The sequence below is a fragment of the Apium graveolens genome, chromosome 9 (genome assembly GCF_009905375.1).
Source record: "Apium graveolens cultivar Ventura chromosome 9, ASM990537v1, whole genome shotgun sequence".
Classification (NCBI taxonomy): domain Eukaryota; kingdom Viridiplantae; phylum Streptophyta; class Magnoliopsida; order Apiales; family Apiaceae; genus Apium; species Apium graveolens.
Window position 1 is genome coordinate 76,320,927 of NC_133655.1, and position 15,703 is coordinate 76,336,629.

General features: G+C 38.7%; 1 protein-coding gene and 1 non-coding gene across 3 annotated transcripts; one reads left to right on the forward strand and one right to left on the reverse strand.

The window, feature by feature from the left end:
* Positions 1-437: 437 nt before the first annotated feature.
* On the reverse strand, positions 438-544 carry LOC141688049 (small nucleolar RNA R71). Its single transcript, XR_012561518.1, has one exon. It is a non-coding gene; the product is annotated as a small nucleolar RNA R71 (small nucleolar RNA).
* Positions 545-12,039: 11,495 nt separating this feature from the next.
* LOC141687293 (RNA polymerase sigma factor sigD, chloroplastic) lies at positions 12,040-15,490 on the forward strand. 2 transcript variants are annotated; one of them, XM_074492511.1, is made up of 5 exons: positions 12,040-12,478; positions 13,497-13,727; positions 13,813-13,953; positions 14,813-15,013; positions 15,156-15,290. In XM_074492511.1, exons 1-5 carry the CDS (start codon positions 12,074-12,076, stop codon positions 15,186-15,188), a joined length of 1,011 nt encoding a protein of 336 aa, XP_074348612.1. In that variant the 5' UTR covers positions 12,040-12,073; the 3' UTR covers positions 15,189-15,290. The 2 variants fall into 2 exon arrangements, with proteins under 2 accessions (XP_074348612.1, XP_074348611.1); XM_074492510.1 differs by having other exon boundaries at positions 12,043-12,478; positions 15,143-15,490.
* Positions 15,491-15,703: the final 213 nt, after the last annotated feature.

Here is a 15,703-nt window from a genome sequence, read left to right on the forward strand (position 1 = left end):
TTGAAGATTCGGATTCAGGAAGTGAGCAGAAAGAACCAGTAATCATGGGTGATCGTATTGTTCAGGCCGATCCAGCTCTTATGGACTTTTCTCGGCCTAAAATTGATGACATTTAGTCAAGCATTCTTCATCCGGCTATTCAAGCTAACACCTTTGAAATCAAGCCGGACACTATTCAGATGGTGTAGAATTTTGTTTCTTTTGGAGGTGCTGCCACTGAAGACCCCAACATGCACATAAGGAATTTTGTCGAGATCTGCAGTACTTTCAAGTATAATGGCGTGACTGATGAGGCTATCAAACTGAGGCTTTTCCCATTCTCACTGAGGGACAAAGCTAAGGACTGGTTACATTCTGAACCAGCTGGGTCCAACACTACTTGGCAAGATCTTGCGCAAAAGTTTCTGGTGAAGTTTTATCCGATGGAAAAGACTGCTGCTATGAGGAGTGCTCTTACTCAGTTTGCGCAGCAACCTACAGAATCTATGTGCGAAGCTTAGGAATGCTACAAGGAAATGTTGAGAAAATGTCCACATCATGGAATGCCCGATTGGATGGTGATCACTGGTTTCTATAATGGTTTGGGGGCCCAATCTCGGCCCATGCTCGATGCAGCAGCTGAAGGCGCCTTGTGGGCCAAAAGCTATACTGAGGTGTATAATCTTATCGAGACTATGGCCGCAAATGAGCATCAAAACCCAACTCAGAGGATGATGCCTGGGAAGGTAGCAGGTATTCTGGAAGTCGATACAGCCACTGCTATTGCAGCGCAGCTCCAAGCGCTGTCTATGAAGGTCGATTCTCTAGCTACATATGGAGTTAATCAAATAGCTATGGTCTGTGAGCTTTGTGCAGGGTCGCATGCTACGGATCAGTGTTCTCTCGTCAACGAATCTGTTCAGTATGTGAATAATTATCAGTGACAACAGCAGCCTGTACCAGCTACTTATCATCCTAACAACAGAAATCATCCAAATTTCAGCTGGGGTAATAATCACAATGCTATTCAACCAGCATATCAGCAAGGTGTGAGTAAACAGTTCAATCCACCTGGATTCCAGCAACCGCGGCAATATGCTCAAAGGTAATCATATCCTCAATAGGGAAGTGTAGCTGAACCTACTAGTGCTGATTTTGAGGAACTTAAGCTGTTATGCAAGAGTCAGGCGGTTTCTATCAAGACCTTGGAAAATCAAATCGGTCAAATAGCCAATGCAGTGCTCAATCGTCAACTTGGAACACTTCCCAGTGACACGAAAGTGTTAGGCAGGAAGGAAGCTAAAGAGCAAGTCAAGGCTATTACCTTAAGGTCTGGGAAAGTTGTTGATGCTGAAAAGGCAAAAGAAGGAGAAGCTGAAGTTAGAGATGAAGAAGCTAAGCAAAAGGAGAAAGCGGCGGAACCAAGGAAGACTACTGTTGAACACACTCTGCCTGAGGGTAATACAGGGGAGAAACAGCTCTATCCTCCACCACCTTTCCCTAAGAGATTGCAACAACAAAAGCTGGATAAGCAGTTCGGTAAGTTTCTGGAGGTGTTCAAGAAACTTCACATCAATATACCTTTCACTGAGGCTCTGGAGCAAATGCCTAGGTATGCGAAGTTTATGAAGAGTATTCTTTCAAGGAAGGTGAAACTGGATGACCTTGAGACCGTTGCTCTAACGGAAGAATGCAGCGCTGTTCTGCAACAAAAGTTACCTCCAAAGCTTAAAGATCCAGGTAGCTTCACCATTCCTTGCACCATTGGCAAGTTGTCGTTTGACAAGTGCCTTTGTGATTTGGGAGCAAGCATCAATCTGATGCCGTTGTTGATCTTTAAAAAGTTGGATTTGCCTGATCCAAAACCCACCTTCATGTCTCTATAATTGGTTGATCGTTCTATTACTTACCCAAGGGGTATAGTGGAGGATGTGCTAGTCAAGGTGGATAAGCTCTTCTTTCCTGCAGACTTTGTTATTCTGGATTTCGAGGAAGATAAGAAGATTCCCATAATCTTGGGAAGACCTTTCTTGGCTACTGGCCGTACCTTGATAGATGTGCAGAAATGTGAACTTACTATGCGGGTGCAGGATCAGGATGTGACCTTCAATGTATTCAAAGCAATGAAATTCCCTACAGAAGATGAGGAGTGCTTAAAAGTGGGTGTGATTGATTCTGCAGTTATGTCAGAACTCGATCATATGCTAATGTCTGATGCATTAGAAAAGGCCTTAGTGGGGGATTTTGACAGTGATGATGAAGATGGCAACGAGCAATTACAATTTTTGAATGCTTCTCCCTGGAGGCGAAAGTTGGACATGCCGTTTGAATCTCTTGGTACTTCTGACCTCAAGAATGCTGAAGGAAAGCTCAAACCATCAATTGAGGAAGCACCTACCTTGGAGCTCAAGCCATTACCTGAACACTTGAGGTATGCTTTTTTAGGTGAGGCATCTACTTTACCTGTTATTATTGCATCTGACCTTTCAGGTAGTGAGGAAGACAAGCTCTTAAGATTTTGAGAGAATTCAAATCAGCTATTGGATGGACCATAGCAGACATCAAGGGGATCAGCCCTTCATATTGTATGCATAAAATTCTGCTAGAGGAGGGTAGTAAGCCAACTGTTGAGCAACAGCGCAGACTGAATCGTATCATGAAGGAGGTGGTGAAGAAAGAAATTCTGAAATGGCTGGATGCAGGCATCATTTATCCTATTTCTAACAGTTCTTGGGTGAGCCCCGTATAATGTGTGCCTAAGAAAGGAGGTATCACTGTGGTAGCAAATGAGAAGAATGAGCTCATCCCCACTCGAACAGTTACAGGATGGAGAGTATGCATGGATTACCGAAAGATGAACAAGGCCACAAGGAAGGATCACTTCCCTCTCCCATTTATTGATCAGATGCTTGACAGGTTGGCTGGTCATGAGTATTATTATCTTCTGGATGGCTACTCAGGGTATAATCATATTTGTATTGCACCAGAGGATCAGGAAAAGACTACCTTCACTTGTCCATTTGGCACGTTTGCTTTTCGCAGAGTTTCGTTTGGGTTATGTGGCGCACCGGCCACTTTTCAGAGATGTATGATGGCTATATTCTCTGACATGATTGGGAATAATGTTGAGGTGTTCATGGACGACTTCTCCATCTTTGGACATTCGTATGATGAATGTTTGAATAATCTTCGTGCCGTGCTCAAAAGGTGTGTGGAAACTAATTTGGTGCTCAATTGGGAGAAATGTCATTTTATGGTGCGTGAAGGCATTATTCTGGGGCATAAGGTCTCTAGCAAGGGTCTTGAGGTGGATAAAGCCAAGGTGGGAGTCATTGAAAATCTTCCAGCACCTATTTCTGTGAAAGGAATCCGTAGTTTTCTTGGTCATACGGGTTTTTATCGGTGGTTCATCAAGGACTTTTCAAAGATATCTAAGCCGTTGTGCAACTTACTTGAGAAAGATGTGCCTTTCAAATTTGATGATGAATGTTTGACGGCATTCGAGACTATCAAGAAGAGTTAAATCACTGCACCAGTTATTACAGCATCGGATTGGACAGAGCCTTTTGAGATGATGTGTGATGCGAGTGATTATGCGGTAGGTGCAGTTCTTGGGCAGCGCAAGAATAATCTCTTTCATGTGGTCTACTATGCTAGTAAGACCTTAAATGGGGCCCAAATGAACTACACCACTACTGAGAAGGAGCTCTTGGCTATAGTCTTTGGTTTCGAGAAATTTCGATCTTATCTGCTTGGGACAAAGTGACAGTATTCATGGATCATGCGGCCATTCGCTATTTGGTTTCCAAGAAGGATTCGAAGCCGAGACTCATTCGTTGGGTGCTCTTACTACAGGAATTTGAGTTAGAGATCAAGGATCGAAAAGGTACTGAGAATCAAGTAGTTAACCATCTCTCTAGATTGGAGAATCCCGAGTCTACTTCACAGGATAAGACATTGATCAACGAATCTTTTCCGGATGAGCAGTTGTTCGCAGTTCAGGAGGAAGAGCCATGGTTTGCCGATATTGTAAACTATCTTGTCAGCAATATAATGCCTCCTAATTTGACCTCAGCTCAAAAGAAAAAGTTTATGTATGAGGTGAAGTGGTATATGTGGGATGAACCATATTTGTTTAGACAGGGAACTGACCAGATCATCAGGAGATGTATCCCGTTCTGTGAGACGGAGGGGATATTACGAGACTGCCACTCCACAGTTTATGGTGGACACTATGGTGGTGAGAAGACGGCAGCTCGTATTTTGCAAGCAGGTTTTTTCTGGCCTACTTTGTTTAACGACGCTCATCAGTTTGTTTTAAGGTGTGATCGTTTCCAAAGAGTGGGAAATTTGACGAGAAAGGATGAGATGCCGTTAAATGTGATGCTTAAAGTCGAGGTCTTTGATGTTTGGGGAATCGATTTCATGGGGCCTTTTGTCTCGTCCTGCAATAATCAGTACATCTTGCTGGCAGTCGATTATGTCTCAAAATGGGTAGAAGTCAAAACTCTACCGACAAATGATGGAAAGGAAGTGTTGAATTTTCTTTATAAGCAAATTTTCACAAGGTTTGGAACGCCTCGGGTAATCATAAGTGATGAAGGGTCGCATTTCTGCAACCGTAAGTTCACTTCTATAATGCAGCATTATAATGTAAATCATCGAGTTGCTACTGCCTATCATCCGCAAATAAATGGTCAAGCGGAAGTGTCTAACAGAGAGATCAAGTGCATCCTAGAGAAGGTTGTTTGTCCGTCAAGGAAGGATTGGTCTTTAAAGCTCGATGAAGCTGTTTGGGCTTACAGAACAGCATACAAAACTCCATTTGGTATGTCCCCGTTTCAACTGATGTATGGTAAGGGATGTCATTGACCTGCGGAGCTTGAGCATAAGGCTTATTGGGCGTTGAAAAAGTTGAATCTGGATTTAGATGCAGCTGGTAAGAAGAGAATGCTTCAGCTTAATGAACTTGATGAATTTCGACTTCAAGCGTACGAGAATAACAAAATGTACAAGGAAAAGGTGAAGAGGTGGCACGATAGGAAGCTACATCCTAAGTTATTCGTGCCGGGGCAACAAATTCTTTTATTCAACTCTCGTCTCCGACTTTTTCCTGGAAAGTTGAAATCAAGGTAGTCTGGACCTTTTATTGTCAAAACTGTGTTTTCACATGGAGCGGTGGAGATTTTTGAGAACGATCTGGACCAAGCATTCAAGGTTAATGGTCAGCGTTTGAAGCACTACTATGGGGATACGGCAAACCGAGAAGTGGTTAGTGTCGTTTTATTGTCAACTTGAGAAAGGTACGCAACGTCAAGCTAATGACAAAAAAGAAGCGCTGCGTGGGAGGCAACCCATGATTTGTTGCTACACGAACCCTTAGAAGTTAATAACCTATCCAAAACCATAAAAAAATCAGAAAAACCGGGCTCGGAATTTTTTTTTCCAGAGACCCCCTTAGCGCCCGTTCAGCTCTGCTGAGCGACCGCTCAGGGGTCGGCTGCCAGAAATTTTTTTAGTTCAGAAAAAATCCAAAAAAAATCAGAAAATCAAAAAAAAAAATAATTTACAGCCCCATTACCCACGATTTCTTTTCCCCATTACCCCATGATTTTATCCCTCAAACCCACTCCTAATCTTATTTTACTCTAATCCATACCCTATATATACATACACCTATCCCATACATCTCCCACACACTTTCTACACTCAAACTCTCTCCCAAACACAAAAACACTATTCTCAAGCACTTTTATTCAGATTCAATGGCACCCAAGAGAGCAAGGACTATTGATAGCAGCAGCAGAGTCCCTACTGCTGATTCATCGAGGGGTACTGCTGCGAGGCCTGGGTTGAATGACAGAGCTGCGGAGGAGGAGTACACTAGGCTTTTGGGGAAGCCGATTCCGAAGGAGAGGGGGTTTTTACCATCGGGGAGGGATGGTGAGTTGCTACTTATGATTGCAGAGAAGGGGTGGATAGCTTTCTGTGAATCGCCTGAAGCAGTGCCGATGAGCGTGGTTCGCGAGTTCTATGCGAATGCGAAGGCCGAGAAGAATGGGTTTTCTGTGGTCCGAGGGCTGACGGTTGATTATCACCCAGCGGCGATTCACTGTGTGATTGGGCAGCGAGAGATGAAGCCCGAGGAGGAGAACTAGAATGAGAAGACTGCTGAGGATTTCGACTTGGATTTGATTTGTGCTACTCTTTGTAGGTCGGGCACAGTTTGGACCTTCAGGACAGGAACTAATGAGTATCGTCACTTCCCGGCGATCGCTATGAACAGGTATGCCCGTGCATGGAATGCGTTAATTTGTGCTAATATTCTGCCTTCTTCGCATGCACATGAGGTCACAGTTGAGAGAGCACAGTTGTTGTGGGGAATTTTGAATGAGGAGTACTATGTGGACCTTGGTGAGTTCATCTACCAAGGGATTCTGAAGTTTTTGAGGGGAGCTAAGCACATGAACATCCCTTATGCATCCACGGTCACGAAGCTTTGCCGAGCAGTGGGAGTGAACTGGCCATCTCATGAGCAGTTGTAGTTGCCGGCCGCTCCGATTGATTCTGGGACTCTGAATGGGATGCAGGAGTGGACCGGTGGTGAGCCTGAGGAGCATGGGCTGGGTTATCATCTTCCAGGAGGGCGTCCAGCACGAGGTGCTACTATGGCTAGGCCTAGGCGTGATGAGGCTGGTTCTTTGAGAGCTCAGGTGGGTGCTGGGATGGCAGATACCCAGTATAGGAGGCTGTCACGGCGGATGGATGCCATGTACGAGATGCAGAGCAGGTTTGCTCAGGAACTCACCCTTGCGTTAGGGACTGCTTTTCGGGGCCTTGGAGTTGACATCCAGTGGCCAGTTTTTGGTGAGGACTCTGCATACCCGCCGTCTGATACTCCACCCACTGAGGGTGATGATGATGATGACTCCGAGTAGGTATACCCTGTGTTCCTTTCTACTACCTTCACTGGGGACAGTGAAGATTTTAAGTTTGGGGGTGGTAGTTAAGGAATATTTTGTGTGTGTGTCATATAGCTGCATATTCATGATAGTTTAGTTCATATAGTTGCATAATTTTTGCCATATAGTTTTTTTTATTTATTTATAGCTTTATTTGTTTATCATATCGTATAACTCATGCATATGCCATGATCCCTTTTGCGATGATTTATCGACTAATTTGTGATGTTGATATGAGTGTAGTGATGGCATTAAAGTGATGATTGAGTCATGTAAGTTGATATGCATGCTAGAAGCACTTGTATTTTCACTAAGTCTTAGAGAATGCTTAAGGACTAGATTGTTGTTATGATCTGATTGTTTTCGAGGTTAATCTAGTTATTATGCTTAGAATTTGATAATAGGTTCTTAGTGATAAAGGCATGAAAAAGAAAAAAATGGAGTAAAAATGAAATTTGTTGCTAGTTGTGGCTAGGCGTCAATTGGCTAGTAGCCGGCTCGCATGTTATGCGAGTAGTCTAGGGTTGAGCAAGATGGAGCGAAACGCACTTGCTCAGAAATTTTGAAAAAAAAAGAAAAAAGAAAAAAAGAAAAAAAACAACAGAAAAAGAAAAAGAGAAAAAAAAGAAGTATGTGTTTATGCATAATTGATCACGAGTGGACTCTTTGGTATTCGAGTTATTAAGTTCTTAGGGGAATTTGTGCCTAGTGACCTAAGGCTTTTAGAGTCTGGGATCCGCTAACCTAACGCTCGCTACATGGATATCATTGTATAAGTCTTTTGTGGACCTCACTCATTGCACGGTCAAATAAGCATTATTGTTGTGAATAAAAAGCATGATTCCGTAATAAGCTCCATGATTCTTGTAGTGTTATAAGTCACTTTGTGCCTAGAATTTTTATTCTTTGTATAATCATGTGATTGCGTTGATGATAGTTGAGTCATAATAATTGGTCTAGTTCCGAAGCATATCTGTAAGCATCTGCACACACCATGTTTCTGGCTGTATGTTTGTTTGCATAATTTGATTGATCTTTAGTCGCCTAATTGCATTTATTGAGATGCTGTAAGTTGGTTGGATTGGTCGTAGTAAGGGGGATCGCTGCATTTCATATAGATTGCATTCATGCATGTTTTTATTTTTTTTTGAGTCTGTGACGCTTGAGGACAAGCATCGATTTAAGTTTGGGGGTGTGATAAGTGGCATTTTATACCACTTAGAACGTCTTAAAATGGCTTAAATTGGTGTCTTGAAATCAAGTATTTTGTGTATTTGATGCGTTTTTCTAGTGTTTGTGCATTTCAGGGTATAAGTTGCATTTCGGAGGAGTAATCATCAAGAATAAGCCTTGGCATGTGTTAAGCATTGTGAGAGGAAAGAAAGGGGCAGATTGCAGCGAAGAAACGGAGCAAACTCAGGAATTTTCCAGTAGGGTCCTGAGCGGCCGCTCAGCTATGCTGAGCGGCCGCGCAGGGTCGGGAAAAATAATAATCTGTTTTAGACTTCTACTTCTGTTTGGCTTCCAACTTCTATGTAATCTGAGTTTTATAGGACTATTATATAAGTAGATTTTGAGACGTTTTCACAAGGTTGGATCGTTGTATTAAGCAAGGAGCGAAGGAGATAAGGAAGAAGATCGTTTTAGCACACCGCAACGAAGAGGAAGCATATTTTCTTGTGATTCTTATTTCGTTGTAACGTTGGATGCTAGTTTTCTTGCTTTTGAACCTAATTACTCTTGTGACGTACTCTGGTTTAATATAATTAGTTTAGTTATTATTTTCTTGTGTTTATTTATCATGTTTTCATATGAACCCATGATGACGATAAGTGCTATCATGGGCTAATCGTGATCATGGGGTCGTAACGGATTTGCTATGGAATTCTTTAGTTAATTGTTTAATACCTTAGTATGTGATGATTGTATGATATCTAGTATTGGTTGTGCGTATTCGTCTTATGTGCGTCGCGAACATATAAGATAGGGTGTTAATCTCTTGTGAAGCGACGGTGGATCTTGAGATGTAGAACTTGCCATGCTAGCATAGGTTCATGTATGATGTGCATGATTAGTGGGTAACTCTAACCGTTTTATTCCCCCTGTGTAATCAAAAGGGAATAACTTGCGCTTAAATCATTATGTTGTCAATTTCTGTAGACATATAAGGACTCAACATAATTGATGCATATTCAACTTCTATCTTAATTGTGGATGTTTGGTAGAATGGTATTAGTACAATGAGAGTTGGCTTTTATCAGTTTCGTGTTATTCAATTAATATCATCACTGTTGCATGTTAAGGGTAATAACAATAACTATTGAAGGAAGTAGTAATGAAGTTGTGATCTCATGAGTGTTTTAATATTGTTAATTCGAAGTGTTAATTAGGTGATTAATTAAGTAGTTAATTGTAGTTAATATTTAGTCAATAATTCTAAGTGTTAGTGTCTTAACATTGAGAAGTAATCATACACTGGTGAGTGAGTTTAATTGAACAATAATTAGTCTGAGTCTCTGTGGGAACGAACTAGAAAGTATTCTATATTACTTGCGAACGCGTATACTTGCGTGTATTATTAGCGCGTGTTTTCGCCCTAACAATAAGAAGCCTCAAGAAAGGCAAAATCGTTATAAATGTGTAGGTCGCTCCACACTTTACGCTAAAAAATACCCTACAAGGGCATATAGAAACTTAACTTCTACGAAATCTTATACGCTTTCCTAGAAGTTGGGGGGGAAACGATAGGGAATAAGAATAAACCTAATTGCGTAATAAATAGCGGATTAATTAGGCCTGATTTGTTCCAAAGGAGAAACCCAATTATTAAGGCCAGGTAATTAATATAGCATTAATTAGGCTTTAAGGGCCCATAGATCGAGAATTTATTATTAAATTTGTAGGTCATAAATCAGCCTAAATTGTAGTTGAGAAAACAAACTCAAATCAGATTCAAACTCTTAAAAGAGTTGTCCTCAAGCCACACATTTCCATAAGGAAGCAAATCCCTACTTTCTAGGACTTCAAAGTACATTCTAAGTCTGAAACTTGTCCACCAAGTCTTCTAACCATAATCTAACTCAAGGCTTCCCACGTCTATATAAGGGGCCTCACCCCATAGACCAGAACTATATTTCTGACTTGATCCTTAGCATACAGTAAGGTACGTATGCATCTTGTGAAGGCAGATTGAGTCACGAAACACGAGAGCAGTCAAATTGAGTCTTTAGCTCACGAACCCTAGTATTAAATACACCCTAATTTTTTATCCATAAAACTGCTGTAAATTGATTTCCCAAAAAATAAAAAACTTAAAGACGAAATGTGATGTCTAAAATATTCAGGGATACGCGTATTGAAAATGTGCATTCATTTTTTAAAATTAACAAAAAACATAAATCTTCGGAATATGTCATTTTTGTCCTAAAGTGAATAAGCATTCTAAAGATGCGTATTTCTTTAAGTTAAAAAGTAGAACATACATTTATTGATTTTGAAAAATATGCATATACATGTTTCGTATGCGTATTGAGCAGGTTAGTTGATCCCTGTAAATAAGATATTTTCACCATTCTTTCTTTTAAAATTCAGAAGGAAAAGAGATCAGATTCAGTTCTTTTAATTATTTTTTCATAATTTAAGTTCATAAATACTTATAACATGTTTCTTTAAATAAGATATTTGTTGATTTTTATATATGTATAAAATTGCTCTTTTTCTTTCAAATCATTTTGTAAAATAAATATTTGTGTTAGAGATAATGATAAAAAAAATACTTCATTTTTGAATTTTAACTGTTTAAAATATTTGAAGACGCTGGATAGTGCCTAAAATACCCGCTATACATGCATGATGAACATATATATTCAGATTTTCTACTATTTAAACAGAACACCTGTATTGGACAGAGGCGGGTGCTGGGTCCAAGAGGATTTTCGGCCCCTCCTAAATTTATGAATATTATTGTTGTAGCATTAGTAAATTATGCATTGTTTCCATAATCAGCTGGTTTTTTCCCGATTTTCTATGATAGAAGCGAGAGTACGATTCCCATCTACAATATTTATTATTATTATTTTTTGTTTTTACCTCTCTGAGTTCCTTTAATAAATAGTAATAACTATTCATAATCATACTTATAAAAATCGATAATCGGTATTAATTGGTTTAGGTACCGATTAAGGATTAATCGGCAAATCGGAGATTAATCGGAACAAAAATTGTATATATTTAAATATTTTAATAATATTTAATATATTTACCTTATTTATTATGAAATATATAATTCAAAAATAATTTATAAATATTAATCGGATTTCAAAAAATAGATCGGCCAAATATTTTTTAAAGATTAATGGGGGATTTTTTAAAAAATCGGGGATTTTTAGAAAACTGTTCATAATACATATGTCTCTGCAGCTTAGTTGGCTGATAATAGTGGTCTAATATTTTGAAATTAAGATTAGATTCTGCTGTTATTTGTTTTATTTTTTTGCTAAATTTTTTGTTACTCTTCTACATTTTCTCTCTTTAAAAAGGTATTTCGGACCCCCTAAATTTTTTTTACCCATCTACCCCTGGTGTTGGACATACGTGCTCCATTTTTGTTTTGAATGTATACACTTGCTAGGAATGCGATTCTTTCTTTAAAACAATATTTCGGATCCACCTGAATTTTTTTTCTGAATATTTTTATCTTCGTCCGTCACTGATATTGAACTCACTGATATTGAACATACATACTCCCTTTTTATTTCGAATGTATACACTTGCTAGGAATGCGAATCCATTATAATATACAAATAATTACTCAATTTTATAATATGTATTATTTGTAAAATTTTTAAAAGTGAATATATATTTCTCAAATACGTATTTTATGAATATTTGAACCTCAAAAGTGGATGTTTTGATACAACATCCGTCATTTTATGGTTAAAATTTAATAATATATATATATATATGAAATTTGATTTTTAGTGCATACAGGAAACAGAAAAAAACTCATGAAAAATTGTTTAGAATAAAAAAAACGTTGCCTTGATCTTGATATTATGATAGCCAAAAAAAAAATATCTCACAAACAGTGTCTCCTATAAAAATCAGGGTTCATCCAAGATTAAATAGAAGTAATGGCCATAAACATGTGTTCATCTTCAAGCCATTCCCACGCCATATACTTATCATCTTTACAATCCAAATTTCCGCTCAAAACAACCCATTCTTTATCATCTTCATCTCCTTCAAAGCTATGTTTCAATGTTTCTGATAGTAATGTTGTTTTAGTATCCGAAACCATGCCATGTTCTAGTCCTGATATTAAGTTACTGGAAAAGAAGTTGTGGGAGAAGGAGATAGAGAGAGATTGGAAAGAAGGGGTAGGAGTGAGAAGAAAGAAGAGGAGAAAGAGAAGGAGTTGTGAGGCTGAGGAGGGGTGTGGAGAGATAAAGCACATATTTTCAAGGAGTAAAACTAAAAGGGCAGGGCAGCATTATCTGACTTCTAAGGAAGAGGCAGAGTATATTTTTCTGATCAAGGTTCATATTCTTTTACTTTGTGCATATGATTGCTATTCATTGGTGTGTTTATGTGCGTGTGTGTGAGAGAGAGAGAGAGAGAGAGAGAGAGAGAGAGAGAGAGAGAGAGAGAGATCATTGCATTGCATTGCATTGCACTTATCTCTGACATATACCCATCGTAAGAATCTTAGATTGTGTTAAAAAATTTCATTTCGTGTTACTGAAATGCAAATTTTGACCTGCAACTTTGTTAACTGTAAAAATCCATTTGTTGACATTTGCTAGGTAAATTTTAATATATGTTCCCAATCAGGATTACTCTACATACTCTACAGATTTTAAAAAGTGCTAAATGCCCAAAATAGCAACTTCCACAAAATGGCTCCATTTTAGCACTTGCATACAGTGTAAATATCAAATGCAAACTGAAATTGCGCATCTTAATTAAACATAACCACTGACTAAAACATTGCGTGAAGTGTTGCGCTCTTCACAGTTTTTACATTTTATTTGTGTAATGCGGGTGCTAAAACAGTAGGACAAATTTCTGATGTGCTTTTTGCGATCCTTGACTGAATTTTTGATCGTTTTTCCTAGTTCATTTTGGTAAAATTGGCGGTAGCTGCATTTTAAGGAATTCATTAGATCAGGTTCATTTTGCACAGGGAACAGAGTATACATTACACGTGTTGCAAGTGTTGCCGGTGTTCAAATATTAGAACCCCATTTCTATAGATGTAGAATTCGTTTTTGTTCTCTTTTACCAGAAAAATCCAAACTCATGAAAACAAGTGGCTATATATCCCAATTTTCTGCTATTCGTAAAAATTACTTTTGCATGTAATTACCTGGATATTGCTATGCATTCAAGCTAAAGCCCAGAAGGCAATGACTTGATCACTGATCATCATGAAAGGGAACGAAAGCAACTGTTTCATTGTTGTTCAGTAAATTTAGAAAGGATTTTTTGAGAGTCTGCAGTATGTACTTTTACTTATTTATTCAGATAACATAAAATTATCCTGCAAATTATCAGGAAGAAGCAAAACTAGAAGCAATGAGAAGAAAGATTTTAGAAACGACTAAGCATGATCCAACCTTAAATCAGTTGGCTGATATAGTAGGAGTATCAAAAAGTAGTCTAGATAAGATTCTGTGTGGAGGAAGAGAATCGCGTGAGAGGATTACAGTAAGCTACAAGAGACTGGTAGTCTCCATTGCTTCTAATTATCAAGGCAGAGGACTAAACATGCAAGACCTAGTACAGGTTCCAATCTACTTTACTCTCATTTGTAGTCTCTTGCAGTCTTCTGGATATATTCCGATGCATGACCCTTTTTCACAAATGAAAGGAAGGAAGCATTGGGCTGCTGCGTGGGGTGAAGAAGTTCAATCCTGAGAGGGGATATAAGCTCTCAACTTATGTGTACTGGTGGATTAGACAAGCTATCGCAAAATCAGTAGCAAGCAAGTCAAGGACTATTCGTTTACCGGTAAGACCTTGCACTGCTAGCTTGACATATTCTTTACAATGCTAATATTCTCGTTAACGAGTTCAATATCTTCTAGCTATTGCAATCATTTGTATCTGTCAGTTTATCGGACATCTATATATGTGGACTGCCAGTTTATCAATTTTGCTTGATCAAATTATAACTTTTGATCACGAGTCCTGTGTAACTTAGGAGTTAGGACCTAATACACATATTTCCTCTCTAATATATAGTTTGATTTGAAGTCGGGCGAAAATCCGGAGTACCACAAAGACTTTTGCCTAAAATGCCACAATTTAAAAGAGACGTCCAAAATAACCCTACAACGATTCAAATCACGTGTCACAGAATTGTGGGTGACTTTATAACTTTTCTGGACCCTCGGTGAACTTTTGTGCATCGATTGAATGTGTTTCAACTGCTGCACATTGTTGGCAGATGTGAATGCTTGTGCATTGCTCGTGAGCACGACAACTGTTACTCTCATCCGAGAAACGTTTGTGAAATATACTCTTCTTATCATATGGACCTGATTAAAATTGGTTAAACCAGTTGGCACATGTATCAACTTGGGTACAAAAATGTCATCCCAAATGACGTGGAGTTGATAACTTGTAGATTTGGGATGTTTTATTGGTAAAATTTATGTGAATGCAGTCCATTATTATCAGTTACATTGTAGTGTAGCTAATCAGATCCACCTTTAGCATTTTCCTTGTGCACATGCAATATTAATAGTGCAATCACTCTAAAAACACGATCTTTCTAAACCCACTAGCCTACTTGAAGATTTACTTGTAATCTTTCTGTTGGAAGGTAAAGCTATTATTTGAATGCATGGTTAGCTTATCATGTGCAGGGAAGTGCATGCGAATTGATCCCAAAAATTGTGGAGGCTAACAATAGTCTAGCAGTAAGATTGCGGAGATCGCCCTCTTTTGAAGAAATTGCCAAGTCTGTTGGCACAACTGTTAGAACTGTAAGACTTATTTATCGAAGCATTAAAGAACCAGTTTCCCTTGATCGAGCACTGACTAGCCAAGGTTGCATGAATTTACAGGTTTGTCTTCTGAACTACTAACTGTTACTTTGTTATTTAAGTGACACAAGTATTATGAAGGTTCTTCGTCTCTGTTCCTAAAAATTTAATATCTGTGTTTAAAGTGTTTTACTAAACTACGTTAAACAGGACATTATGCCAGGTCCAGATGAACTCACACCGGAAACAATGCTGACAAAACAGGTTCGAAAACAAGAATTAGAGAAGATACTGAATCAGCTTTCTGATAGAGAATCAACCATAGTAAGACTACACGTTGGACTCAACGGGGAAACCCCTCGTTCATTTGAGGAGATAGCAAGAGTGTTAAAGCTTTCAAGAGAAAGAATTCGACAAATTAATGGGAATGCACTGTCAACACTAAAGCAGAATAGCATGGTGGATGATATGCAAGTGTATATAGAAAGATAGTTTTATTTCTTACCAGTAATAAAATAGTCAGAAATATTGAAAATGAGATAGAGTATTGTTAGATTAGGCATGATAGTTTTTATTTCTAACCAGTAATTAAATAGTAAGAAATATTGAAAATGAAATAAAGTATTGTTAAATTACGCATGAACCGCTAACATATGTTCAAAAACTGTGAAATCCGAAATTTTATCCAATCCGGAGAAAACCCGAAAAAATAAATCCAGACCAAGGACTTTTAAAGGGCCTATTTTTTCATGCAAATCCGGCACGACACAG